Here is a 25795-nt window from a genome sequence, read left to right as displayed (position 1 = left end):
GTGACTCCCACAGTCCAGTGACTCTTCAGTCCAAGTTTGGTGGAGGTAAGTCCTTGCCTCCCCACGCTAGACTGCATTGCTGGGTACCGCGTGATTTGCAGCTGCTGCCGCTCCTGTGCACTCTTCCAGGATTTCCTTTGTGCACAGCCAAGCCTGGCTCCCCGACACTCTAACCTGCAGTGCACAACCTTCTGAGTTGTCCTCCGGTGTCGTGGGACTCCCTTTTCTGACTTCGGGTGGACTCCAGTTAACTCCTCTTCTAAGTGCCTATTCCAGTACTTCTGCAGGTGCTGCCTGCTTCTGTCAGGGCTCCCTTACTTGCTGCGCGCCCCCTCTGTCTCCTCATCCAAGTGACGACATCCTGGTCCCTCCTGGGACACAGCAGCATCCAAAAACCCTAACCGTGACCCTTGCAGCTAGCAGGGCTTGTTTGCAGTCTTTCTGCGTGGGAACACCTCTGCAAGCTTCTTCACGACGTGGGACATCCATCCTCCAAAGGGAAAGTTCCTAGTCCTCTTCGTTCTTGCAAAACACCAAGCTTCTTCCATCCAGTGGCAGCTTCCTTGCACCCTCAGCTGGCATTTCCTGGGATCCTGCCCACTCTCGATACTGTCCCGACTCTTGGACTTGGTCCCCTTGTCTTACAGGTACTCAGGTCCAGAAATCCACTGTTGTTGCATTGCTGGTGTTGGTTTTTCTTGCAGAATCCCCCTATCACTACTTCTGTGCTCTCTGGGGGTTGTAGGTGCACTTTACACCTACCTTACAGGGTCTTGGGTTGGGCTATTTTTCTAACCCTCACTGTTTTCTTACAGTCCCAGTGACCCTATACAAGCTCACATAGGTTTGGGGTCCATTTGTGGTTCGCATTCCACTTTTGGAGTATATGGTTTGTGTTGCCCCTATACCTATGTGCTCCTATTGCAATCTATTGTAACTTTACACTGCTTGCATTACTTCCTTTTGCTATTACTGCATAATTTTTGTATTGTGTACATATATCTTGTGTATATTTGTCATCCTCATACTGAGGGTACTCACTGAGATACTTTTGGCATATTGTCATAAAAATAAAGTACCTTTATTTTTAGTATATCTGTGTATTGTGTTTTCTTATGATATTGTGCATATGACACCAGTGGTATAGTAGGAGCTTTGCATGTCTCCTAGTTCAGCCTAAGCTGCTCTGCTCTAACTACCTTCTATCAGCCTAAGCTGCTAGAAACACCTCTTCTACACTAATAAGGGATAACTGGACCTGGCACAAGGTGTAAGTACCTCTGGTACCCACTACAAGCCAGGCCAGCCTCCTACATAGGGTACCACACAAGCCGTTTTCTGAAGAAGACACCATGACATGATCAATAACGAATGAGGAATTCCTTCTTGTGAAGGTTGGTATCTGTTCCCCTATAACATCACATTCACATCTCAATAACAAGAAATCATATTTAAAAATAACTGAATTAAAACATCCCCATAATCATTATGACAAAAGTGTACATATCCCCCTCGATACTAATTGATGAATCCATATACCTGTGTTGCTGGTGCAGAACAAGACTGGATATTAATATATCACAATATTATGTAGTTAGTGTGAAGAGAATGTAAGAAATTTTGTAGTCCAAGGTCGAGTGCATGGGCAACTCTACTGCGGGTAGAATCAAAAACATTATTATAGAAATTGATTAGCACCATATCTCTCGCCCGACAGTTAGCCACAATTGTGTATGAAGGCCCACCGAGGAAATCTTTTTCACGGTAACAGGGAGGTTATTAGAAATAAGGACCTGAAGCCCGCCTTTAGCCCTCCCTGCCTGAGATGGCATAGCACCAAGGAAATAAGATGAGAATCCTTGCACATCTATTATCTATTGAAATCACACACTAGGGCCCTCATTCTAACCCCGGCGGTCTCAGACCGCCGGGGCCAGGGTCGGCGGGAGCACCGCCGACAGACCGGCGGTGCCCCGCAGGGCATTCTGACCGCGGTCAGAAAGGGTAAACCGGCGGTCTCCCGCCGGTTTACCGCTGCCCTTAGAATCCCCCATGGCGGCGCAGCTTGCTGCGCCGCCATGGGGGATTCTGACACCCCCTACCGCCATTCTGTTCCTGGCGGTTCGCCCGCCAGGAACAGGATGGCGGTAGGGGGTGCCGCGGGGCCCCTGGGGGCCCCTGCCGTGCCCATGCCAATGGCATGGGCACGGCAGGGGCCCCCATAAGAGGGCCCCGCAAAGTATTTCACTGTCTGCTAAGCAGACACTGAAATACGCGACGGGTGCAACTGCACCCGTCGCACCCCTGCAACTCCGCCGGCTCAATTCTGAGCCGGCGTCCTCATTGCAGGGGCATTTCCTTTGGGCCGGCGGGCGCTCTTTTGGAGAGCGCCCGCCGGCCCAGAGGAAATGTCTAAATGGCCGCCGTGGTCTTTTGACCGCGGTGCGGTCATTCAGCGGCGGTACCTTGGCGGACGGCCTCCGCCGTCCGCCAGGGTCATAATCAGGCCCTAGGTCTCTTAGATGCAAATAATATCCAGAACATTAATGATATTATTCTATTATTTGGATCCTATCTTATTTGATATCCGTCCCACATTCCAGTTTTCAAATTTAAAACACCCATCCAGGCGCTGCGCAATATCCCCCAGACCAAACTCATCCCTACACTGGCTGGTAACATACATATTGTCAGCTGTATTATCCACATCTGTAATATTGACACTGGGCATAATAATCTATTACCATCCCAATGGAGTTTGGGATGTGTAACAGAAAACCCACTTTCTGTTGTGACCATTTTATACCCCTCTAAATTATCAGCATTGGCCCCCTTATCCTTCTGCCTTTATTGGCTTGGTCAATCATTATCTAACAAAGAACTGAGAACCTGATACCTATTAATCACAGACACAGAGGGGTGAATGGAGTAGTTATACTCCGGCGGTCTCTGCTCACTCAGTGCATCATTATGTAAATGAACAGAAGATTGCAAATGGCGATAGAGGAGGCCCAAAGGGAAGAGCACCATAGACTTGCCAATGGAAAGATGTGATGCCGCCGTACCTAGAATTTCTTCTACAAATCTGAGGTTTTGAAAATTAATGAAATGCATTTCACCTTCAAAATGTTTCCTTGTTGGTCCATCTCACTCTATTTTCCAAGTGAGTAATAGTTAATGTGCTCTATTCGGTGATAATAGACATTTTGAACCCAACCAATGCACAACTTTGTACTTCAAGCTCTCGGGGGACTCAAGCTGGCCTGATTTCAGAGAAGGAACAGTAATCAGTACACCTACATATGGGCAACAGGCTGGGGGTACATTGATTGTAACATGCTCTGTCAAGGAAGTTAAAGCATTAGTTTCAACACAATTTCTTGCACAGGACTGGGGTGCAGGGCCCGGAATGGCTAGCGTGCTTGGGCAGGCAGTAGTCATAGCTGGTAGGTTTTTCAGATGGTTCAAATCTAACAAGCAGAGGACCAGGAAGGGGGCACATCTGTAGATCACCCAATGCATTACCTGCGTCTAAAGAGGCAGTAGTACTGCCTTGCCCATGGGGTAGGGAGTCCCCCACTTGATTGTTATGAGCCAAACTCGGGATAGAAAATTTCTGACAGAAAGCAATTACTTTCCCAATTTCCCCTTCTAGTCTGTCCAACTTTTCTTTGAGCGGCGACAGCAGATCACTACTTGCTGCTATAAATTTAATCCAGATTGGGCCTCAAAAGTGACCTTCAAGGGGGGGAAATTATCACCACCCTCTGAACGGAGGGGAGCAAGAGGGCCCCAGGTATCAGTGGTAGCCTTTCTGCACCTCCTCTTTCGTTTTGCTGTGGGTGATTGTTCTACAGATATACAGGCAATGGATGCAGTGTTCGATGACTGAGGAATATCTGAAGGGCCTAATGTCTCTTTTATAGTAGAAACTTTTCAAGGCCTGTGCCAGTAGTTAGGTTTATAGTTCCTGGTGATAGAACTACCACTTCACTAGGCCTTGCCACCCCCTAGGATAGACACTGTTCCTCCAGATCAATTTCCTTGGAAATGACACCCACATCCCGTGCTAAGAAAGAGTCAGTGGTGGTACAGGTTGCCTCAGATGCTGACTCATTACTCCCAGTCTTTCACTTTCCCATGATGCTGATAGTTTCACACAAAAAAAGGACCCCCCCCAACTATAAACTACAGAGTACAAAGATCTCCTTTCCCGTGTAATAGGGCCCCAGCACAATGTCCACAACCCATTTACAAAGTTTAGTATTACGAAGAAGGATGGGTTGCCGCATCTCACTAACTTCCTACTTCTTGATCCCACCTGGTACTTATCACAAGAGGGACATCTGATCTCAGTATATGTAGTCAGGCCCAGGAGGCCAAACCACAGAAAATTCAGGAAGTATGAAGCAGAAATAACAAAGGACCTGGGCCCAAGGACCAAGAGAGCGGGCTCTGGCCAGCCTCGTTTGGCCACGGACGGGTGCAGACAGGCATTCTCTTGGCCGGGTCTTCACTCAGGGGCATCCCATGTGCGTCCCACGCAGCAGGACAGCAGAGTTCCTTTTGTGAGCCTCTGGGCACGAGAAATGGCAGTATGCAGATCTCCTGCAGCACGAGCTGCTGATCAATGTAGTGTGGGGCCCCCCGGCCCGGTAACAAGTGTCCCGTGCTGCAGGACTACAGAGTTCCTTTTATGTACCTCCAGGTGTGAAAAATTGCAGTATGTGGCCCTCCTACCGCGCAGGCTGCTGGACAATGTAGTGTGGGGCCCCCGGCCTGACGACAAGGGTCCTGCACAGCGGGACCACGGAGTTCCTTTTGTGTGCTTCCGGGCATGAAAAATTACGCTATGTGGCCCTCCTGCCGCATGTGCTGCTGGGCAATGTAGTGCAGGCCCCCCGGCCCAATAACAAGTGTATACAAAATAATTCACAAATATACTTTCACTAATTCTAGCTCTCACATTAGCCCTAAGTCTACCCTGGCCCTAGGACCAACCAAACCATAGCTTATTCTGCCTTAACCCTAGTCAAATCTGTACCATAACTGGCCAATAACCTAAAGTCAATTACGCACTTTTAGAACTAATGTCTTTTAAAATGTTGCCTTTTTAAACCTTGGTTTTCAAGCATTTCAGTAAATACTAATTTTTCAGATTAAGGTGGGTGTGATCTGCCTGGTTTCCATGATAACTTTTCTTTATCAGGATTGGTAGTCAGAAAAGGAGACACACTGAAAATGAGTAATTTTGCGAATGCACGCAAAGGTGAATTTCTCTACATCTATCAATGCATCCCAGTTTTTAACTCATATAAAAGTGTGCAATGTGTTCATTTATTTTGTTCGTTTTTATTTAGCTCTGCTCAACCAATAGATGAGTGTCAGCATCATTTACAGTACAGCAGATACAACAGAAAGTACCTTGAGAGATTTAATCAGGGACATCAACAATCACCAAATTGCTTCAGCATCATGTTATATGCTCAGGTCTGTCTAAAGTGGGCATGTCCAGAAGATGTTCCATTAGGTTAGATTTAAACACTGTGACAGAGAGACTAGAGCATATCCTAGTTGGATCCCATATTTTATGTGCATTACTGGAGAATGCTTGCCTCATGGTGGAGGTTTCCTAGAATATGGGGAGGTTGAGACAAAAAAAGGCTTTCCTTCTAAGGGGTTCCACGTCCCTCCAGGAAGAATCAGCTTGGTATTCAGGTATGATAGGGTGGCCAAGTACAAAGCTTTGAAGGTGAAGCAGGAAGACTTGTACATGCTTCGAACTTCAAGGGGTAGGCAGTTTAAAGTAGTTGTCATAGATGTGCTGTGGTTGAATGCCTTTTTTCCTGCAGTGTGTAGAGAGATGTATGCTGGGAATATTGGAGTCAAATATCATCAGGACAGAGTATCTGTATCATACTACCGAGGAACAAAATATCAAAAGGTAGGTTTCTATACATTTTCTACATTCAACTCCACATGTGCATACCTTTGTGGATATATATATTTTCAAGTTATGTTAATATGGAGTTAAGTATAGTAGATCTTTGTTCTACCAAAATTGCTATATCTGTTCTTAAACATCCCACTCCCCATTTTAACCCAATTTTTCAGGAGACTGAGATCTAATCTGATTTCACTATGTTGGGCTGGAAAACAAGCACAAATCTCCTATGAAACCATGACACTCCCACTGTCACAGGGTGGACTGGGTGCCCCGAACATGGTCCTTTATGCTCTATGCATGAAGGCTCATTACTTTCACTATTGGATCCACCCCACTCTACATCAACTGCAAATAGCCGTAGAGGCTGACCACACATCCCCCTGACCTTTATCAACTGCCCCCTTTCTCCCATACAAGGCATCCAAGGACAGAATTGATAAAGTTGAGTGCATGCGATGGGCCTGGGGGACTAAAGAAGTGTGCGGGTTGACAACGATTTATGCTCCATCCACCCCATTGGCGAAAATCCCTGCGTTCCCCCCTTTGCTAGATAAGCAAATTATTATGAGTGCTATCAAGTGCAATATCACCACGTTTTCTGATCTATACCCAGAAGGCAACTTCTTGCCACACTTCCATAGCTAGCCGGGACCACAGCCTCCTTTCTCAGACATTCTTCTATACTACCATCTGCAGGCCATGTGTCGAGCACAACATGACATATTTCCATGTTTCCTAAACCCCCACTGCCCCTTCCTTCATTGGAACACATATTAACATTCACCTCACCCCACAAATTAATTACTAGGCTGTACACCCACACATAAACTGATACCCTATTTGTGGCCCCAAGATTGTGAGATGCATGAAGTGCAGACCTAATTACCTCTCTAACAGCAGAAATGTAGGTGTATTGCTGTAAACAACTGACAATGCTTTCACCTAACTATAAACTGCATCTTATACATTTCAAGTTCTTGCACCACCAGTAGCGTGCTCCCACACACCTGTTTAAGATGGGGCTATTCCCTGAAACCAGATGCCTGCTATGCACCGCACCACAGGCCACCTTTCTTCATCTCACCTGGCAATTCCCCCAGGTGGCACACTTCTGGGTAGAAGTTTTTAGCTCAATGCAGGGCATGAAGGACACCAAACCCCACTCATGCCATTGACTAGCTAACTTGGATATTTAGTGGACGTGCCCCCACACAACCACAAACTCATAGCCATTTTATTGATACTGGCTAAACGAGTGGCCATACACTGGGACAGGAAACCAGCCCCTACTGTAAAAGCATGGCTGGAAGATGTGGCCTACTGTCAGAAGCAATTGGCTAACTATTAGGACCTTGTGCATCCCCTTTCCTGACCCTGGGATATCTGGTAACCATTCCTGGCATACTTACATTCCAAGACTGATACTCAGGACTCTACTGGGAGGGGCAACTGAGGAAGATGGGGAGATAGGCGATGCCCGTGGGACGGGGGCTCTCAAACAAGAAACCTCCATGTCATAAAATGCATACAGTATCACTGTGGTAACAATTATAGTGCTACCCAAGTGAGGTGCCTCTATTTTCAGCCGGACATACGACCTTACACACCATTTATTCTTCTTGCCATTCCATACACTGGAACTGTTTGATGCCACATTGTAGTTAAGATGTGCACACGGTTAAGTTGCGCAACTACGTGACTCAATATGATTATATAACACTGATGATGCTCTCTGCTCATGTTGTTTTGTGTTCTGTTTCTGAAAATTCTGTCAAAATAAAATAAAAAAGTATAGTCAATTCTTACTTTCTCTGTGCACTTTTCTTTCGATATTTTGTTCCTAGATATCTTAGTAATGATATTGTCCTGTGGATATTTGGGAGTCAGCATTCCCTACTACAGTCCTGTGCAGCAAAGTGAAGGGCGCTTTTAGTGTTGCTAACCAGTTCTTGGAACAGTCATTTCTTTTTTGTCAATATAACCAAGGCCTAGACTGAGAGTTTCAGGACTGACCTAAAAATGAAGTATCTAATGTTTCTTATTGTTCAGAAAAAGTAGTTGTTACGCGTTGCTGTTGCCTTTTTATGCAGGTCACGGAAAAGCTTTGAGTTAAGAATGACAACAGGGATTATTTTTAAAGAGATTGTATTGGGTTGCATACTCTCTTTCAATTTTCCAGCCAATCAGACAGTATCACAGTTATCACAGTTGACAAAATACCACAGAATACTAACCAGTGGCCATCATAGGATTTTTTGTTTTGTTAGAAGAATTTTGATCTTCATTGCAAGACAATGGAATTATAAAATGTAGAATGTTATCTGCACCTTATGACAATCAATTCACTTATTTTTTATTAAATAATATTGAAAGCTCCAAAAGTTAACAACGTGGCATCAAAAAAGAGGTGACTTAATCCTTAGAGTGGTGCATCTGTCCATTTGAGCACAATATAAAAAAGTGCAGGATTATTGTATCAAAAAGAGGTTGATACTAACTGGAGGATAATTGGAATAATGGGATTCTATGGCAATGTTAAATTCTAATTATGAATTTACTATACCTACCAAATAATTGACCACTTTCTTCATACTTTGCACATTTCAACAAAACATTGTTTGGGGTTAAAACTAGTCAAAAATGACTAAATATGTTTTACATGTCCTGCTGAACTGTCGCAGCCCCATTCAAATATTAACTAGTCACATTTAATGTTCTGATTGCTGTATTTAGGGGTTACACTGGTACTAAGGAGGTGAACTTTATGTCCAGAGAGTATTAATGCGCAGTAAAACGACAAAATAACAATTTATGCTATTGAATCGGCTGAATAAGGTGCCATTTTTTTAAACACCTTTTAGTCAACCCTGCCACATAATTTTGTCTTCTATTTCCACATTTCCAATAATATAAAAAAACACTCAGAGTTGCCCAACTTTGGAAAAGAAGGACAGAAATCCATGTGTATTTCTGCATTCAATGACACTAAATGGGATTTTTTTGCATAAAGATTAGTGATCCTCATGATTGGCATGAATTTATGCCTCAATCCCCCATATTGGGCAACCTTGTTTTAAACTTTCCGGCTTTTTAAAGATACATACTATATTTATCTACATGGTTTGTTGCAAACTATTATAATTGGGGTTAACTATAACGTTGGCGAATTACACCTAGGCATTTCTAGACAATATGAAAGTAATGTCCTTACATTGTACATCTTCGATTCATCCCTGTCTTCAGACTGTGTGTCACAAGCCACAGTACAGTGTTGTCAGTATAATTGTTTATTCATTTTTTGGAAACTTTCTTATGTCAGCGTAAACATGGATGTCATTAATTAAAGATTCCACATCCCCAGGCAACAATGTTGATAACCAGCTATGGAGAACAGCCAAGAAACCTTTTGAACTTCCTGAAGCAGGGGCAGCCAAAAAATGAACATATGTCACTTCCCGAATGCCAGTTGGAAACATTGTTTAAACAGTTGGATGTGGTCATTCGAATACGTATTCCCTATGTATGGCGTGCAATGTTTGCCTAATTTTAGTAAACAAGTTTATCATTTTTTCATTTTTTTAATTTTTTTGTCTGTGCTTTGTAAAGAGGCATGTCTACTTTTTATGCATACAATTATGTTTTTAAAATATACATCCTTTCTTCACAAGAAGCAGTTAAATAACTTGCTCTGTCTATGAATTCTTGCATACAAAAATCAGTTATGTTGAACGGCAGTGGTTTTCATTATGTAGATTGGCAGCTGCCAGTGGCCACAGTGCATTGGTATCCATTCATTCTACCAAGTTATAGTCATCACTGTTCCATAAAGACCAGCCAGGCTTAGCAGTGTCATGTTGTTCCTTTCCTGGGTGATGGGCAACTTTCTACTTCTGATCTTTAGCCTCAGAATGCCATATTGTCTCGAGACAGATTCAGCCCGTCTGGCAGCAAAGCCTCGTGCTATCATGTGATTTCTTTCACTGTTAGGCAGGTGGGGCTAAATTTGGAAATTTATTTTATTCTATAGCACAGTTAGTCAGCGGCTGGCAGTGGCTTACTCATTGCTTCGGACGTCTGTAATTTGTGAGTTTTAGATAGATGTTAACTCACTTTGGCAGTTTGTTTTTGGAAAACAAAATGGTGAGCGGCTGCCTGAAAGTCCGCAACAGCTCACCAAACTTTCAGTGTTTACAGAAGAGGCACAGTGATGGTGGCTCCTCCGAAGGCACATAGATCTCCGCAGGGCTGGTGGTGAACTCACACTATGGTGGACAGTAGGCTAGTCATTGTAGGAAAGGTCATGAGAAGTTTAAAAAATAAGCAAAGTTGTAATTTGGCTAACTTTGGAACATCTAGCACCTCAAGATTCCTCCCAATGAAAGTTAGAACAAAGCCCTTGATCATAAGTTGACGGTAAATATGGTGGAAATTACTGCAGCAGCATAAACAACGTTCAAAGCCACTATAACTGTAAAAAATGTGGAATAAGTGGCTGTGACACTGTTCCAGCCACCACTTGCCTCATCCTCGCTCTGGCAGCTAAAATGTGCTGGGGATATTTATGACAGTTACCAGAAGTGTATGCTGTTACCATAAACCTTCACAGGAAATACTGCTAATGTCTAAAACATGTACCGAACACAGACATGGTGAAACACAGTCAGTCGATTGCTCAATATTATTACAAAAAAGTTTTTAAAAACAGCAAAATACCCAAAACACAAAGAAAAGCACCTCTCAGTACACATGAAATGATATATCACAATGCACAATTAATCATAGCATCTTAGCCCTGGTAACAAGAAGCTTGGTTTTGAAAAACTAGATTTCCACTGGGTGTACTATCAGGAAACCTGATCATAGGTACCAGAAAATGGAAAAACTAGAAATAAGTTAAGAAATTCTAGTTGTTCACATGGTGTCTGCAATTTAGCAATCATTTTTCTTGAATTTCACCATCCGGGTGCTTACCAGATGGTTTGCCAGCTAAACATATTATCACTGAATTATTACTAGTGGGTGCCTTAAATCCAAAAACGAAAATTAAAGTTAATTACCGGACTGTCCAACAAGTTGTACACATGGAAAAAATGACTTCAAAAGACTGACCTCACAATCCTTAAATTTCATTAGTCTAGCTCGCAATGAATGCATGAGATTTTCAGGTAACTAGAAAGCCCTTGAGTTATCGCTAGAGGGGGGTCCCGGTAACTCAGGGATGTGAAATTACTGGGGATTACATTCAGAACCCTGACACTCCCTTGAGAAATTGCCAGGATAATCGATCTTTCCAGATCTTGTTTTCCCAGTAATTCCTCATTCTTTCACCATGTTTCACCTGAAGAATTCACTGTTTTTCAGCTGCCGGAGTCCCAGGGTGAAACACATCAGATCTGCAGTGCTCCTTCAGTCTACACGCAATATATTGCATGCGCTATATTGCATGACAGTTATATTCCATTCCATGCACTACATCATCATACCACCACATTTCAGAGTAAGCACTGGTAAGTGTAATGGGAGTATAGACTAAAAGTGTTAGGTAGACAATGTAAAGCTAAACATAGTAATAATATACTTGCCATGTCTATGTTATGGAAGACGAGGTACCAGACACTGTATAACTCTATCACGCTATTAATTACCTTGCTATAGTCAAATATTCCTAAGTATTTCCTAATATCTGTTACTCCCCCATCATGGCAACTCATAATGAAGTCTTATAACAATAAAATACCACAGACCAACAATTACAAATCCCCATCACATTTATTCTTGTAGTAGTTTTAGTCCGTGTCACTAGACATTTTTTCTGCTCTGCTGCTTTCCCAGCAGGTTGAAAGGGCCCCAAAAGTGTGGCACGCAGGAGCCAGAACAATTTAAATACATGCATTAATTATATCACAACTCTCCTCTAGCACAACGCTATCAGAGGAGTTGAAGACCTTTCTATCTAAAGAGTATCTGTCTCATTGAATTCCAGTTCTGAAGTCTGTTCTCTAGAAACAGTGCATTTTCTTAAGATAATGGGCCTGATTACGACATTCGGCGTAGAGGGTTAATCCGTCCCAAATGTGACGGATATCCCGCCCGCTCTATTACGAGCTCCATAGGATATAATGGACTCGTAATTTGGCGGGCGGGATATCCGTCACCTTTGGGACGGACTAACCCTCTCCGCTGAAGTCCTAATCAGGCCCAATGTCTTTATTATAGAAAGCAATGTCACACTGCAACTAGAATTGGGCGAAATTTCTGCTACACGGACGTAATCTTGCATAATTTTGTGTTATGCCTGTGAGATGTGTCTCTGAACCTAACATATACTCTTTGCTCTCCCCTTGAATTAGTAGTGCAGTGCACTCAGGAGGTGCTTTTCTGCAGATGTGAGAGCCCTGGTTGGACTGTACCAAGATATCTTGTTCTCCAGGTTTTTTGGTGAGCTTCTTGGACACAATGATAGACTATGCTTGAGATTCGAAAGATTAGTTAATTCCTAACTGTAACCCAGAACATGATTCTCAGCAGAAGGGGCAGAGAGTCTAGCTTTGTGTTGTGTAATGATGAGCCATGTAGCAGGATTCAGGCCTCTGTCTAAACTTTTCAATTGATAATCATGGAATTTTGAGACTACAGCATCAGCATAGTCCAACCACTTTGTGATCATGAACAGGAACAAAGGCAGGCCCACAAATAAATCTGCCATTGATACTGTGGATTATAGGTGAGAAGATTGATCAGCACGTGGTAGGTAGTTAGTTCTCTTACAATGCCCAGATCAAGAGAAAAATGAATCTTGATGGGATCCAATCCAAATCTAGAAAAATCTACTCTTCTTCTGCCAACTTTTGTTCTACTATTATCAGGTCTCATATTTTACGCAAACATTGAAGCATCAGATTTTAAAAATGTCAGTAGTAAGCCTTCAACAACAAACAAGTGGCCATGGAATGTATATATGACTTTTAAAGTTCTAGTGCATTTCTTGTCCATCCAACTGTATGAATCAACTAGTCTCTAACTGCAACTTATTTTCTTATTTTTCGTTTTTTACCATTAAATATGTCTCACCTTCCTTTGGCTTTGTGTCACAATAAGTAGGAATGTGAAAAATAATTTGAATACTTTTCATGAAATTTCATGAAAGTTGGCAAACTTTAAGCAACATTACATGTACCACACAAACTATGGCTTCCCAGAACCTCACGTGAAATGTTATACTAGCGCATAATTTCTCGTAGAAAACTCACTGAAAATACTGGCACAGAGATTGGTTTGAACACAAAATGTTTTCTTCTCAAACTGAACTCCGGAGCACAAAAAATGACATGAAATTACATAAGTAAAGAATTAATGATTTTCACTTTCACATAACTTCAAGTTCACAAATTTCATAAATTTCATGAGCGTGATTTTTATTTTATCTCTGACTAACAATAATCACACCATTTCCACTGGGTTAGTTTTTTCCCCATACAAAAGTGCTCTGAATACGTATGTACTATCAGGAAAGGGGGGTGTAGGTGAGGAACTTAGTACAAATGGAGAGGAACAAGCCTGAGTTCCTTTATAATGTTATGGAACGCAGAGACATCTTGCAATATCATTTTAATTGGGGGCACTTTAGTTTGTATTATACTTGGCCAACTTTACTGCTCATCTCTACTCCTATATTGAGTGCAATGCTCCAACTAAGGCAAGATATCATCTCGTTGCAGATATATTTTAAGGAAAACTTACAGTTCTTCTTTGGAAATAAATCACACACACATGAAGCATAGGATTTGAGGCAATACAACGTTTGGAATAGTTACATTTAAGTCATTCAATGTTTTGAGTCACCAGTGTTTCAAGGTAATTGATAGTACAGATGGCTAGATTTTTTCATCCTGTATCACACCGAAATTACACAAAATTTCACTGCAAAGGTTTCTCTGTGAGTTATTGATTATTTTCTAAGTTACCTGTGCTCTTAACAGCCATATCTTTAGACGGAACATAAAGATCCAAAAGGGGCTTGCTATACTGCACCACCTACATTAAAAAAATGGAACATGAGTGATCTATTTGCTTCTTCATGCCCTGTATACTCATCACACAGTGTATAGTATGTATACTATTTTACACCAATTTCAAGCACTATGTAGAATGAGCATGATCAATAGGAAAGTGCATCAGGTTTAGAATTGTGATGTTTCAAAGCCATAACTGTTAATTGTTATTTGGGAAAATCCCACAGCATATTACTACACCCAGTGTTATAAAACATCAATGGTCAGGGTCCAAGTCGTTGACACAAACTCTGGAAGCAGTAATGCCTTGTAAAGGAACATTAGCAATTCATAGACTCTCATTTGCTCGCTATCACTGTTTTATCGCCTTCCCTAGTTATCATAACACACTCCTTGCTGACTCCATAAAAAATATTAATTGTGAAAATAAGCCACAGAATGCAAATGCCCTCCTTTGATGTGGTATCAGTTTTTATTAGTTGCATATTACATCTAATTAACAATGGATTCAGTTGTCTCTTAAGGGATCAGTCTAAGGGAAACATATTCATTAGCCGATTTCATTGTGCGTCAAGTTAAGATGACAGACATCTCACACCTCACAGGTCATCACAATTTTTTAATCATCAGAGTTCATTTTAGCTGAACTGGCATTCCCCATCGGTGATGATCAGATTTCAAGTTAAAGGAAGCCAACCTCAGCGGGACTATGGGTCAACAGCCATGAAACAACACCAAACATAACTAATGTTATTTAGGTGCGTTTGCTTTCGCAAATAATTGGTCACACATGTAAAGACATCCTTTCATCATTTCATTGTAATAGTTAAAAGGTTTAAAACACCAAACATCTATAGGGCTAATCCTGTTAAATAATTTCTATGGAGTTATTCCTCGGTTGCGCTTCAACAGATCGCAGTTACCTGATTCGTCAAAAGACTACAACAATTGAGGGTCCTCTTTTTAGCTATTCATTGACAAATGGATCCTTTCCTCTCTCATAAAAAATATAGGAAAAAATAACAATAACAAATGTTTCAGGGAAGATATGATGCTGACTGGCAGCGTATCAAATGGATGGTACCCAGCACATTAAAATCTGACAAAAAAGCATGAATTTGTGTCCTCTGTTTGCCGCGGCCATCAGGACTATTTCAGCTCTTGACAGGGAGATAAGTCAAGCTGTTGGAGACCAAGGAGAAGTCTAAATTATGAGCTCTCTGATGCATTATAAGCTAAGCCGTTCAAAAGGCCTATTGAGCCACTGTCCAAAAAACATCCAGTAGCAGGAATACAATGTAGATTGCTAGTGTGCGAATCCTTGACATTTTAAAAGTTTCAAAACTCATACATATTTTGTTGGGTTTTATATTTTACTATCCCAAGCAAAGTCAGGCATAGATCGTTAACTAAAAATAATCCTAGAAAACGTTTTGGTACTAAGCCCGTTTTCCATCAAACAAGCGAACCTGACCCTGTCTTTAGCATTTTGTACAGAAACTAGGGTCATATTTATACTTTTTGACGCTGAACTTCACTAACACAGTTCAGAGTCAAAACGTTTACCGCCTGCTAGCTCCATACCAAGGCGCCGGCCAGGAGTCATATTTATGGTGGTAAGGCCCGGCTAGCATCCTAGAAAAGGGCGCTAGCCAGGTGGGGGAGGCATAAGGGGAGCATGGGGTTTTGCATCAGAGGATGACGCTAGTACGGGCTGAGGCCAAAAAAATGCCTCTGCACAGACTAGCGTCATTTTCTGACGTTAGAACCACATGGACACGACTCCTGTCTCAGTTAAGACCGGAGTCATGCCCCCCAGCCCAATGGCCATGCCCAGGGGACTTATGGCCATTGGGCACAGTGCCATGTAGGGGGGCCCAAGTTAGGCCCCCCCTATGTCACTTAAAAAAAAAAAGTACTCACCTCTACCAACCTGGGATGGGGTCCCCCATCCTTAAGTGTCTTCCTGGTGAGGGTGCGGTGGGTGAGGGTGTCCCTGGTGCCATTGAAAAAGGCCCACAGGTCACCTAACGCCTGCCCTGGCCCAGGAGTTAAAACAAGGCACTAAGCAAGGTTAGCGCCATTATTTAGGACCCCTGCGCTAGATTTTACCACAGGGATAAATATGGCGCTAAGGCCATATCGTCATTTTCCGGACGGGAACGCCTACCTTGCATCTCATTGATGCAAAGTAGGTTTTCACATTCAGAAAATGATGTAAACTCCATAACTTTGGCGCTAGACGTGTCTAGCGCCAAAGTATAAATATGGAGTTAGGTTTGCTCTGAATTAGTGTAAAAAAAAAAATTACGCTAATATGGCGCAAACTGAGTATAAATATGGGCCTTGGAGCAGCATTATTCTGCAGCAGCAAATCATAATTACGACTCTTAGAAAACTTGATCCCCGAAAACCTCCTTTGGCCTGCCAACCTAATAGAGTTTTGGTGCATTGTCTACGGACAGCCAGGCCCATGGTCACTGCTTAGTGCAGGAAAGAGCACTTGCAAAGTTGGTGGTTTCAAAGAGAAAACATTAGTACGTTCATTCAAATTAGAGTATTCGAAGATTACTGACTTCACAGCCATTGCAGTACAAATCTGCAGCATTTGGACAATAGGCATGACCTGTAAATATTATACCAAGTAACATTTTAGAGGGACATTGCATAAAATTTTTAAGTGCACCTGTTTAAAGTGAGTAGATTTCCTACACACCTCACATCTGTTTATGAAATGCTTTGAACTGTACACGTCGGTGTACTCAAATGCCTAAACATGCTTTCATACGGGCTAGTAAAGTCTGATCAGTGATTAATCCATATGGTGGCTCTAGGATTCCATTGAAACTATTCAGAATAGCTGCTCAGCGAGACATTTTCATTGCACAGCTGACATTAAAAAACTCTCATTCCACAGAATCATAACGTTTCTCATTCGGAAGGAAATCGCCCGAACGGCTCGGTATTCTTTAGTTGAAGCTGAAAATTCAACTCATCATATTTATAAAATTAAAAAACACAGCCATTCCGCCTTGTTTTTAATTGCAAATCCTGCCCAGGGGATTTGTTCTTCTGCTTAGGAGTCAGCCTTCTGCTTCCTACTTGGGAACCAAGTGCAGTCAATTATGGTAATGAAATGTCAATAAATATCAAAATTTAATACAGCTTTCTGGGGGTGAGTGGCAGACGAGCACTTGCCTCCCAGACAAATTTGCTGCTGCTGCAAATATTAAATGCACCTGAAAGAGTTGCTGGTTGTTTAAGAGCGCTCCTGTTGGGGACAGGGTGCACTGAGGGATTCGGAGACCTCTGGGGTTTTTCCCGGTATAGTAAAATCGGAGTCGGAAGGGCGGCCATGTTCTTGACATCTTCCGAACAACTTCACTTATTCTTAGAAACTGGATCTCCCTCCTCCCAATGAATAACCCAGCAATGATACTTGTAGCACACAGTGAATGCGCTATTTGCCTTCAATTAAGCGGCAAAATATCAACTGCTAAGTCCATTGAGTAAATTAAGCTGTTATCCATGGAACGGCATCTCTGCGGTTTGAATATGTGCAAACATGGATGGAATGGGTGCATTGGTGAAATATCCTGTTTCTTTATGTTTCTTTGCCTTGATCAGTCTTTCACAGTTGCCAAAACATGCTGATATAATTTTTTAGCTTGTCTATCTTTGTGGACATTAAATATTCATGTAATAATAATACATTTGAGACGTTGGTTTCGTATGCTGTAGAGGTTGCGTTTTCCAGTTTGTACTGCCTATTTTACGTAAGGACGCAGTAGTTCTAACAGCACTAGTGGCAGCCTCACTGCTATGGCAGAGGAGCGTCGCCCCCCGCCAGCAGCAGGAGCTGTAAAACTTTCACAACGAAGGGATAATAAACTATGTTTATTATCCCTTTTTGTGAAAGGGGTGAGGCTATGGGGTGACGAGCACTCCCTCAGAGCACATTTGTGTTTGGCCGGCCGTCTCGGGCCAGCCAAACGCACATGCACAGTTTGCTCTCTTCAGCCCAGCAACTATGTTGCCGGGCTGGAGAGAGCCAGCACAGACTCGGCGCTCCCATGGCTGCAGGCATGCTAGGAGCCTGTGCCTGCACTGCAAGACTGAAGATTGAGGAGCAGCGGCATGGGAGAAGTGGAGTGGAGGTACGCTTTTTTTTACGTTTATTAAAAATCTCCCCCCACCCATGTCCCCCCCTCCCCTCCGCACCACACCGCCCCCTGTAGCCTTGGCCAGCAACAACTGAACAGCACAATATTTCCCTGGTCAGAGATTTACGTGTTGAACTTAGTATTTACAGTTGAGTTAAGTGCTGGAAGTATACTCAATCTTCAGGCATTGGTTTTTAGATTCATGTGCTCCATTCCAAACTGTTGTATGTCAGAAAGTCTACTAAAGAAAATTCTACAAATATATTGTATCCACAACAATGACTATTGTATTATCATGAAGGTAAGTATATATAGGCAATTGTAAATTTAAATCTTTTAACTCCACAACTATTTTTCCTGAAGATATACATCAATAAGGTACAGGTATTGTTGTATTCAACATTATGAATACAACATACTTTTTTAGGCCGATATTTAAAAATCAATATTTCTGAAGTATACCTTAATGACGTGTGCAGGTATTCCAGGCCTATTTCAAAGGAAATGCAATTTGAACTATTTTACCTAGGACCTGCAGGTTTTTGGGACTTGTTCTTCTGTTACATGTTTTTAAATAATAAAACAGAAGACCTGATATATCCCTCCTGGATGCAGCTCAAATGGGAGTGCCGCTAGGTGGCACCACATGCTATGTTCTTCTCTTACCCCAAGTATGTTGTGTTAATTACGAGCAGCTCCTTAGATCCAAAAGCATGAAGAGCCCTGCAATGATTTTGGCCCCTGGCCCCACAAAAGCATATGATATGCTTGAAGGGTTCTCTTAATGCCTGCACTGTGCCATGATGGCCTCATTTTGGAGTGTAGACGAGACACTCTTTTCAAACAGCAGGCTTGTGTGTGCTTGGAAGTGTTTTTTTTTTATATATTACAATTAATCAAATGTAGTGTCTCAGTTTCCATATTGCACAGGTCACTTTAGCTGTACTTTGATTACTAACATGTCATTATCTTTGAGTTTTAACAGAGCACCAGTACTTCAATAATCCTAGCTAAATGTGTGTTTTTCTACCTTGTTGTGTCCTCTTTGGTATATTTTATATTAGTTGGTATTGGCGAATCCTTCCTAATCTCCGTTTTATATTTTTACCATTGTTTTGATGACATTGTTATCTCATATTATGTCCAATACATCAACTGACACATTTCAAGGAACATGACATGTCTATTAAGTATAAAAGTAGCAAGTGGGGGAGATGGACCATGAAGCAGTTGCAGACATAGAAACAGGGAGTTCATGGGCGGCCTCTCCCTTGAAAAATGAGGTGTGGGGGCCTCCCCGTGCTAATGTATTGTTGAACAGCGATATCAAAAGTGATTTGACAGTCATTACAGGTTGAAAGAGAAAGTCCAGTGCAGGATGTTAGAGTAGCTCTAGGTGTTTATGGCAGAATCTATATCACTCACAATTATCTTTTTTGATAATCATTATAAAGTAGCACATGACAAGGGAATACAATGTGTAGGTGGGCAGCAGCCCTTCCTTTTAAATGAATAACATTGTTTTGCACAAATGGGATGATTAGATTGGTGTTTTATTTTTTTTTAAATTATATGCATCCATGGTATAATGACATATTATGATTCAGATCCCACTTACATTGTTCGTTAGATATTTTCTCTCGTATTTTTCAATGTATATGTATGTATTTTATATATATATATATACATATGTATATGTATGTATATATATATATATATATATATATATATATATATATATATATACATATATATACACATATACAATAGCTGATATAACCAGTGACATCATTTTGTCAACATCAGAAGAGACAGAACAAGCATTCTGTGTCATAAGTGATATCACTGCAAGTGACACCATATGAACTTTGTCCCTAACGACAGACCTTTGTAGGTTTTTAAAAACAGTGTTTGTTGAAAATTCAAAGCCACAACATAATAATATATAGTGTTTTAGTAGAGGTAGGAATAATTAGATACTAAATTTAGCAGTGAGTGATGTCAGGATCATAGTGGCAGCTGTGACTAAATGATAACTAAATGATAACACTAGTACAAAGAGCACATTATGGTGATTTGAAGAGTTTCCAGTATATAGTAGTGTCATTAAACGCAAGCGATGTAGCTGCTATGAAAATATAGCATTCTCCTTCAAAACTAAACATTCAGACTTGAAACTTAGGCTGTCTCCCATAAAGCTATTTTGTTAACTCATTTATTGTCAATTTTTCCTACAATAATCTCATTCCCTGATTACAAATGGGTTGCTGTTTCCATACATAAGCATAAGCCCCTTTTTGCACAGGGGTTCGAATTATGAATTGGGTGGTATTTACTGCATTGAGTAATTAAGGAGAGCATTAAATATCTCACCCTTCTTTAAATTTCGACAGGTAAGATCTGCCAGAATTGAACAGGGGATAAGTATACGGTATTTAGCGTACCTGGCTGATTTTGGTTCGTAACCACCAAGATCTGCATGTTATTTCCCTGGATCTTGTTATGGGTGGTATACGTCGCACTCGATAAATAATGTATCCCATGGTATAGCTATATATGGTATTTATATGCAATAAAAAGTATAAGTATTTATCAAATTCAGAATCAGGGTCAAAGTAGTAAATGTTTATATTACATATTGTTAAGTGTCAATTGTGTGCAAAATAAACTGACCAAAATGTTACTTCAAATCTTAAAAGTTAGATCAACATTAACATAGGGGGAACAAACAGATAAAAGGGAAACAAGGGAATATGGGTCCAGCAGGTAGCTCAATAATGAATAGTCATCTATTAAAGTGTTTACTGAAGTGTCTACTTTTCACCTATATATAATCAAGTATCTATGGGAGGTTTTTTTTTTTTGTACATCATTCCTTGCATTTTCAGAATGATTATGAGAAGGATAAATATATTTTTCAAGGATATTTTTGCACTCTTTCCAATTGTGTATTTTTATTATTACATGTGTAATAACAATTATATCAAAAAGTTTCTTTGTATCATTAGCAGAGGTGGAATTTATGGCACTAAGTAGCAAAATATTTGTTTGAAAATTAAATTGAATTTTTATTTTTAAAATGTATAATTGATGGACTGTCAAAGCAGCGTATATTTAAATAACCATACAGTGGTGATTCCCCCAAAATATGTCAATAGAAGCGTGGTCCTAATTTTGCCATTTTATGTAATGTTGTCAAGAATGTGTTGTTGAACAGATCCATGGTCATTTCCAGAAGTCACATTATTCATGTCCTGGATCATTAACCAGGCTCCAGACACCCCCATGGTGCTAAAATGGTCAGCAGTGCTAGATTTCCACAGCCTACATAAAGCAGTGCTGATCTCGACACAATAATGATGATGTATTTAGATGCCATCTTTGGCATAGTGGTTGAGGCACTGCACCTGTTGTATTTGAAACAGCTAAATCAAATTGGACTTTAAATCTCTTGGAATCTTCTGTGGGTCCAGTTGCTTTTCTGCTTGAGGCCAAACAACTCTCTGGGACCATAACATGATGAGCTTGCAGACGCAATGCAGAGGCAAAACTCATCTCTAATGCACTTGAAAGGCCTAAAGTGAATTAATGTAACACAATATGTCTCTGAGTTAGTGTCTTACTTTCAGATAGTACAGTTTGGAAAGAGTGAGTATGGTTTGCCTCCTTCAGTTTCTCAGCATGGGTACACAAATACATGTAATTTGCTTTCATGTAATTACACAACATTTCTGCAAATTAGGCGTAATTAGATGAAATTCAGACCCATTACTTCAGGCTATATTTTAGTACAAAATGCATCCTTGCATTATTTTTTGGTGCAAGGATGCATTTAAACAAAGCATCCAAACAGCTGCTCATGTTCTGTTGTTCCTGTTCATTTGTGGTAATGTTTTACTGTGAATGACGCCATTTGCTGTCAGTTGTAGCTGTGAATGGTGTGTTAGGTAAAGTGACATAATGATGTAATTTTGGAATTTTGTGTGAAAAGCATAATGAAAAATTTCCCAAACTATGCAAATTATGCTGATTATGTTGGTGTAATGTAAATTCAATTCAGGCCTATTTCTAAGGTGTGGTTTCTGTCTGAAATTAAAGCACTAAAGGCCTGATTTATGCAAAGTTAATAACAATTATATTTTGTAAGTTTGCACCGCTTTTGTTTTTAAAAATGGCCCTAACTCTCATAAATATCAGGTTATGTTTATTCATTTTATACCATGCAAGCACATAAAACAAGCGCTCAGCTCTGTGCTGCACCAGAAAAGCCATCATGATAGTGCCGCGGGATTACTTTAATAATGGTAATTTCATGGTGTGGAACAGAAAACTGGGACTAGACAGTACTCTGGATGCACTTTAGAAGCCATGCTCTGTTAACTGGCTTTGGTGTGTGGGTGAAGAACCAAAACCATGATGGAAATCAAATCGTTTCAGTTTCATACCAATTTCCGGTGGGACATCTTTTCAAATGACCTCAAATTCCATCCACACATTGACCATTACTTATACTTTAATGTTCACCCTTCAAACTACCATTGCGAATACTAGAAACGATCTTGTCAGATATTAATCACACTTTAATAACCATTAGCTCATGTGCAGATCGGCACTTTACACTTCTGTGTCTATGTATAGTAACTCTAGAAAGGTTTATAGGTTCACTGTATACTGTACTTTGACAGTTGCATGTACTTCGCTTTTACCCCTAATAGGTTGAGCTCCCATATAGTGCTTGGTATTGGAGATTAAAGCCTTTTGTGTACTTCTACAAATAATTATTTGAGCAATTTGGTAATACCGGCGTTCAGCAGCAGTGGCAAGAGCTGTGGGTAGTGACAACTGTAGTAGAATACCTTGGGCCCAGCACCTACATTTTTAGAAATTGAGCACTGACCCAAGGCAAAACGCCTTTTGGCCACTCGAGCACCCCCAACAAACAAATCCGAAAATTCGATTTTTTCGCACCCCCACTAGGTAACTACTTAGCTCCTCATCTCATCTTATAGACACACCAAACCTGGTCACAAATGCTCAACACAATGGTACTGATGCAATTGGCTACAGACTAATGAATGGCTGAGTTGTCCCTGTAAGGATTTGAAACCGTGATCTTCAGGTTAAGCAGTTCTTTGCTGAAGCTACATCCTACCCCATATGTCTTGCAGCTAAAAAATTAAAAATTAAAAATAAGGCATCTTAATGTTTTTCATAATGAGGTTGCAGAGCCCACTTGTGCTCAACTCTTTAAGTGAGGGTTGAGCACAAGTGGGATAAAGAAAAGATGTATATGCTGTAAATAAGGGCTATGTTGTTTTTGTATTTTGTATAGATTTAGCTGTGGGGGTAGGCACAATCTGTATAGGAGATACATATTTTAGGGATGCTGACTGCACAGTGCACTATTCCGCTACTGGCTCCATTCAAATGATGTGGAATCAGGATAGTTTCTGGCTCCCCGCAGAATCACCTTCCTTGAGAAATGGAGGCCGGATTACGATCCCCATAGAATATAATGGGATCGTAATACAGAGGACGGGATATCCATCACGTTTGTGATGGAGTATTCCCTTCTGCCAAGATCTAAATCAGGCCCTAAGCTCCTATGTATGTAAATTCATAAATGTACCATTAGGTAAAATATATATTTTTTTCCCGCTGTAAAACCTATTTTTTCTGACTTTTACTATGTAATTGTTTCAACAAAACTTTGGAAATTTCATGACATTTTCATAGGTATTCCACACGTTCAGTAAAATTGCAGCCATGCAATTATGTACACCCTTTGTTTAAATAAGACTGCATGTTTGTGTGGTAAAATACTTTAAATATCATATTTCTTAAAGAGTTTTTGCTTAATTTAAATCATACTATCAATTCACATCATTCCAGATATTTGACCGCATATATTAAAATTTCAGTGGGTACTAGCAATGTAAGGAGAAAAGACTTGATAAGAGAGAAACTGAAAAAACCTCGAAAGACAAGACACAATTTCTGAATAATTCCCTGAAGCAGCACTTGCAATTCAAGCTGTCTTCCAGAAGAGATTTGTTGTGAGGAAGACCGTCTTCAATTCCACAAAAAAAAACAGAAACCTTCTTCTATTATATCTATTTGGGATTGAAAATTCCTATCTCTGAAGCGCACATTTTTCTAAAGACTACCTTGTACTTTGACCTGTACCCTTTCCATATATCTCATTCTGCTTCTCTTTCATTTCACATCTCACTGTTTTTCCACACTACATCTGTACTCTCCTTGTGTACGTGTTAGAGTTGTCTGCTACTTTCTATAATTCTAGAGTTTTCTGGAAATTTCTAGAATGTTATCACCCTTTCTCCTATTGCCCATTCTCTCTTTATCCATCTATCCTTTCATTCTCTTTCTTCTGTTTTTACACTCATACTCTGTAAAACAATTTTTCACTGTGTTCCTCTGCCTGAAACAACATGTACTGGTTATGCCCCATTCTGTATAATCATCTTTGTTACTGTTAATTTGACTATAATAGTTGTGAGATTACCAGTCATAATCTTGTCTCATATGTAACAATGATGTGCTGTTTTTCAGGTGGATTACGCAATTGTTGCATCCCAAGCAGGAACGACACTAAACAACCTCATGAGCCATGCGCAGGAGCTGGTAGCCAAGCTTCGCTCTCTGCAGATTGATCTACGAGAGTTTGTATGTCTCAAGTTTCTGGTGCTTTTCAGTTTAGGTTAGTAAACCTTTTATTCTACAATTGTTACTGTCAAATAGAGAATATTTCTAACAAGTAGCAATTTAAATAAAGCAGGTAAAAGATCTTTCTTTGTTCAATCTGTTGGTTGATCACCCTGTAGAATTTGCATCCTTGGATGATCTTGATACTTGTTGGTGTTGATTCCCATACTTTTTCTGAAAAGACCCCTGTCCCAGAACAGTAAACTCTGATCGTGCAAATGCTTCAGCTTGAGTTTCATTCAAGGAGTCTTCTGTGCTGTGAGACCGATGGAGGGTTAGGCAGTTTAACAATAAACGGGCTTTCTTGCCAGAGTGCCTCCTCGCCTGAAAGAAATGAAGATGCGCACAACTGGTTAAACTGCAAATGCAAAGGGGGCTTGGGAGCAGGTACTGATTTAACTGATTGAATCACACGAAGCTTTGTGATGACAAAGATTTATTATTTTCGACTGTAGTGCAAGGGAGTTACTAGCTGACTTGTGCAGTGTGTGCTTTTCAGGACAGTTAAATAAAAATAAATCATTACGTACTGCCTGGGCATTACTAAAACCTATATTTTGCAAGCCCTGTTTTATATGAAACCTTTTTGCACATTTGGTAGCTGTCTGTCTTATACTGCATGTATTGCAAATTTAACAAAATGACTTACACATTCTCAGTGCTTTCTGTCACAGGCTGGGCCCTCGTAGCACTAACAATACTCAAGCCACAGTTCTCCATTGCACCAACCAAAACTTTATTCTGTGACTTTCTGGTTACAAACTAACCTCTCAGTGCTTTAACTAACAGAGGTTTCATAATACACAATAGCGTACTTACAACTGATTAACTCCACTTTTTTACATTTAGGGGGTCATTCTGACCCTGGCGGTAATTACCGCCATGGCGGAGGTCGGTGGTAGCACCGCCAACAGGCTGGCGGTGCACCGCTGGGCATTCTGACCGCG

General features: G+C 40.9%; 1 protein-coding gene across 4 annotated transcripts in view; it reads left to right on the top strand.

The window, feature by feature from the left end:
• The window catches only part of NR5A2 (nuclear receptor subfamily 5 group A member 2), a 318062-nt gene that overhangs the window by 237296 nt on the left and 54971 nt on the right, over window positions 1-25795 (top strand). For all 4 annotated transcript variants that reach the window (XM_069231435.1, XM_069231432.1, XM_069231434.1 and 1 more), the window contains one exon: window positions 24696-24843. In XM_069231435.1, the coding sequence (XP_069087536.1) occupies window positions 24696-24843 (148 nt within the window). The remainder of the gene's footprint in view (window positions 1-24695; window positions 24844-25795) is intronic.

The sequence above is a fragment of the Pleurodeles waltl genome, chromosome 4_2, assembly GCF_031143425.1.
Source record: "Pleurodeles waltl isolate 20211129_DDA chromosome 4_2, aPleWal1.hap1.20221129, whole genome shotgun sequence".
In the NCBI taxonomy this organism is placed as follows: domain Eukaryota; kingdom Metazoa; phylum Chordata; class Amphibia; order Caudata; family Salamandridae; genus Pleurodeles; species Pleurodeles waltl.
This window is presented reverse-complemented; position numbering and strand designations above follow the sequence as displayed.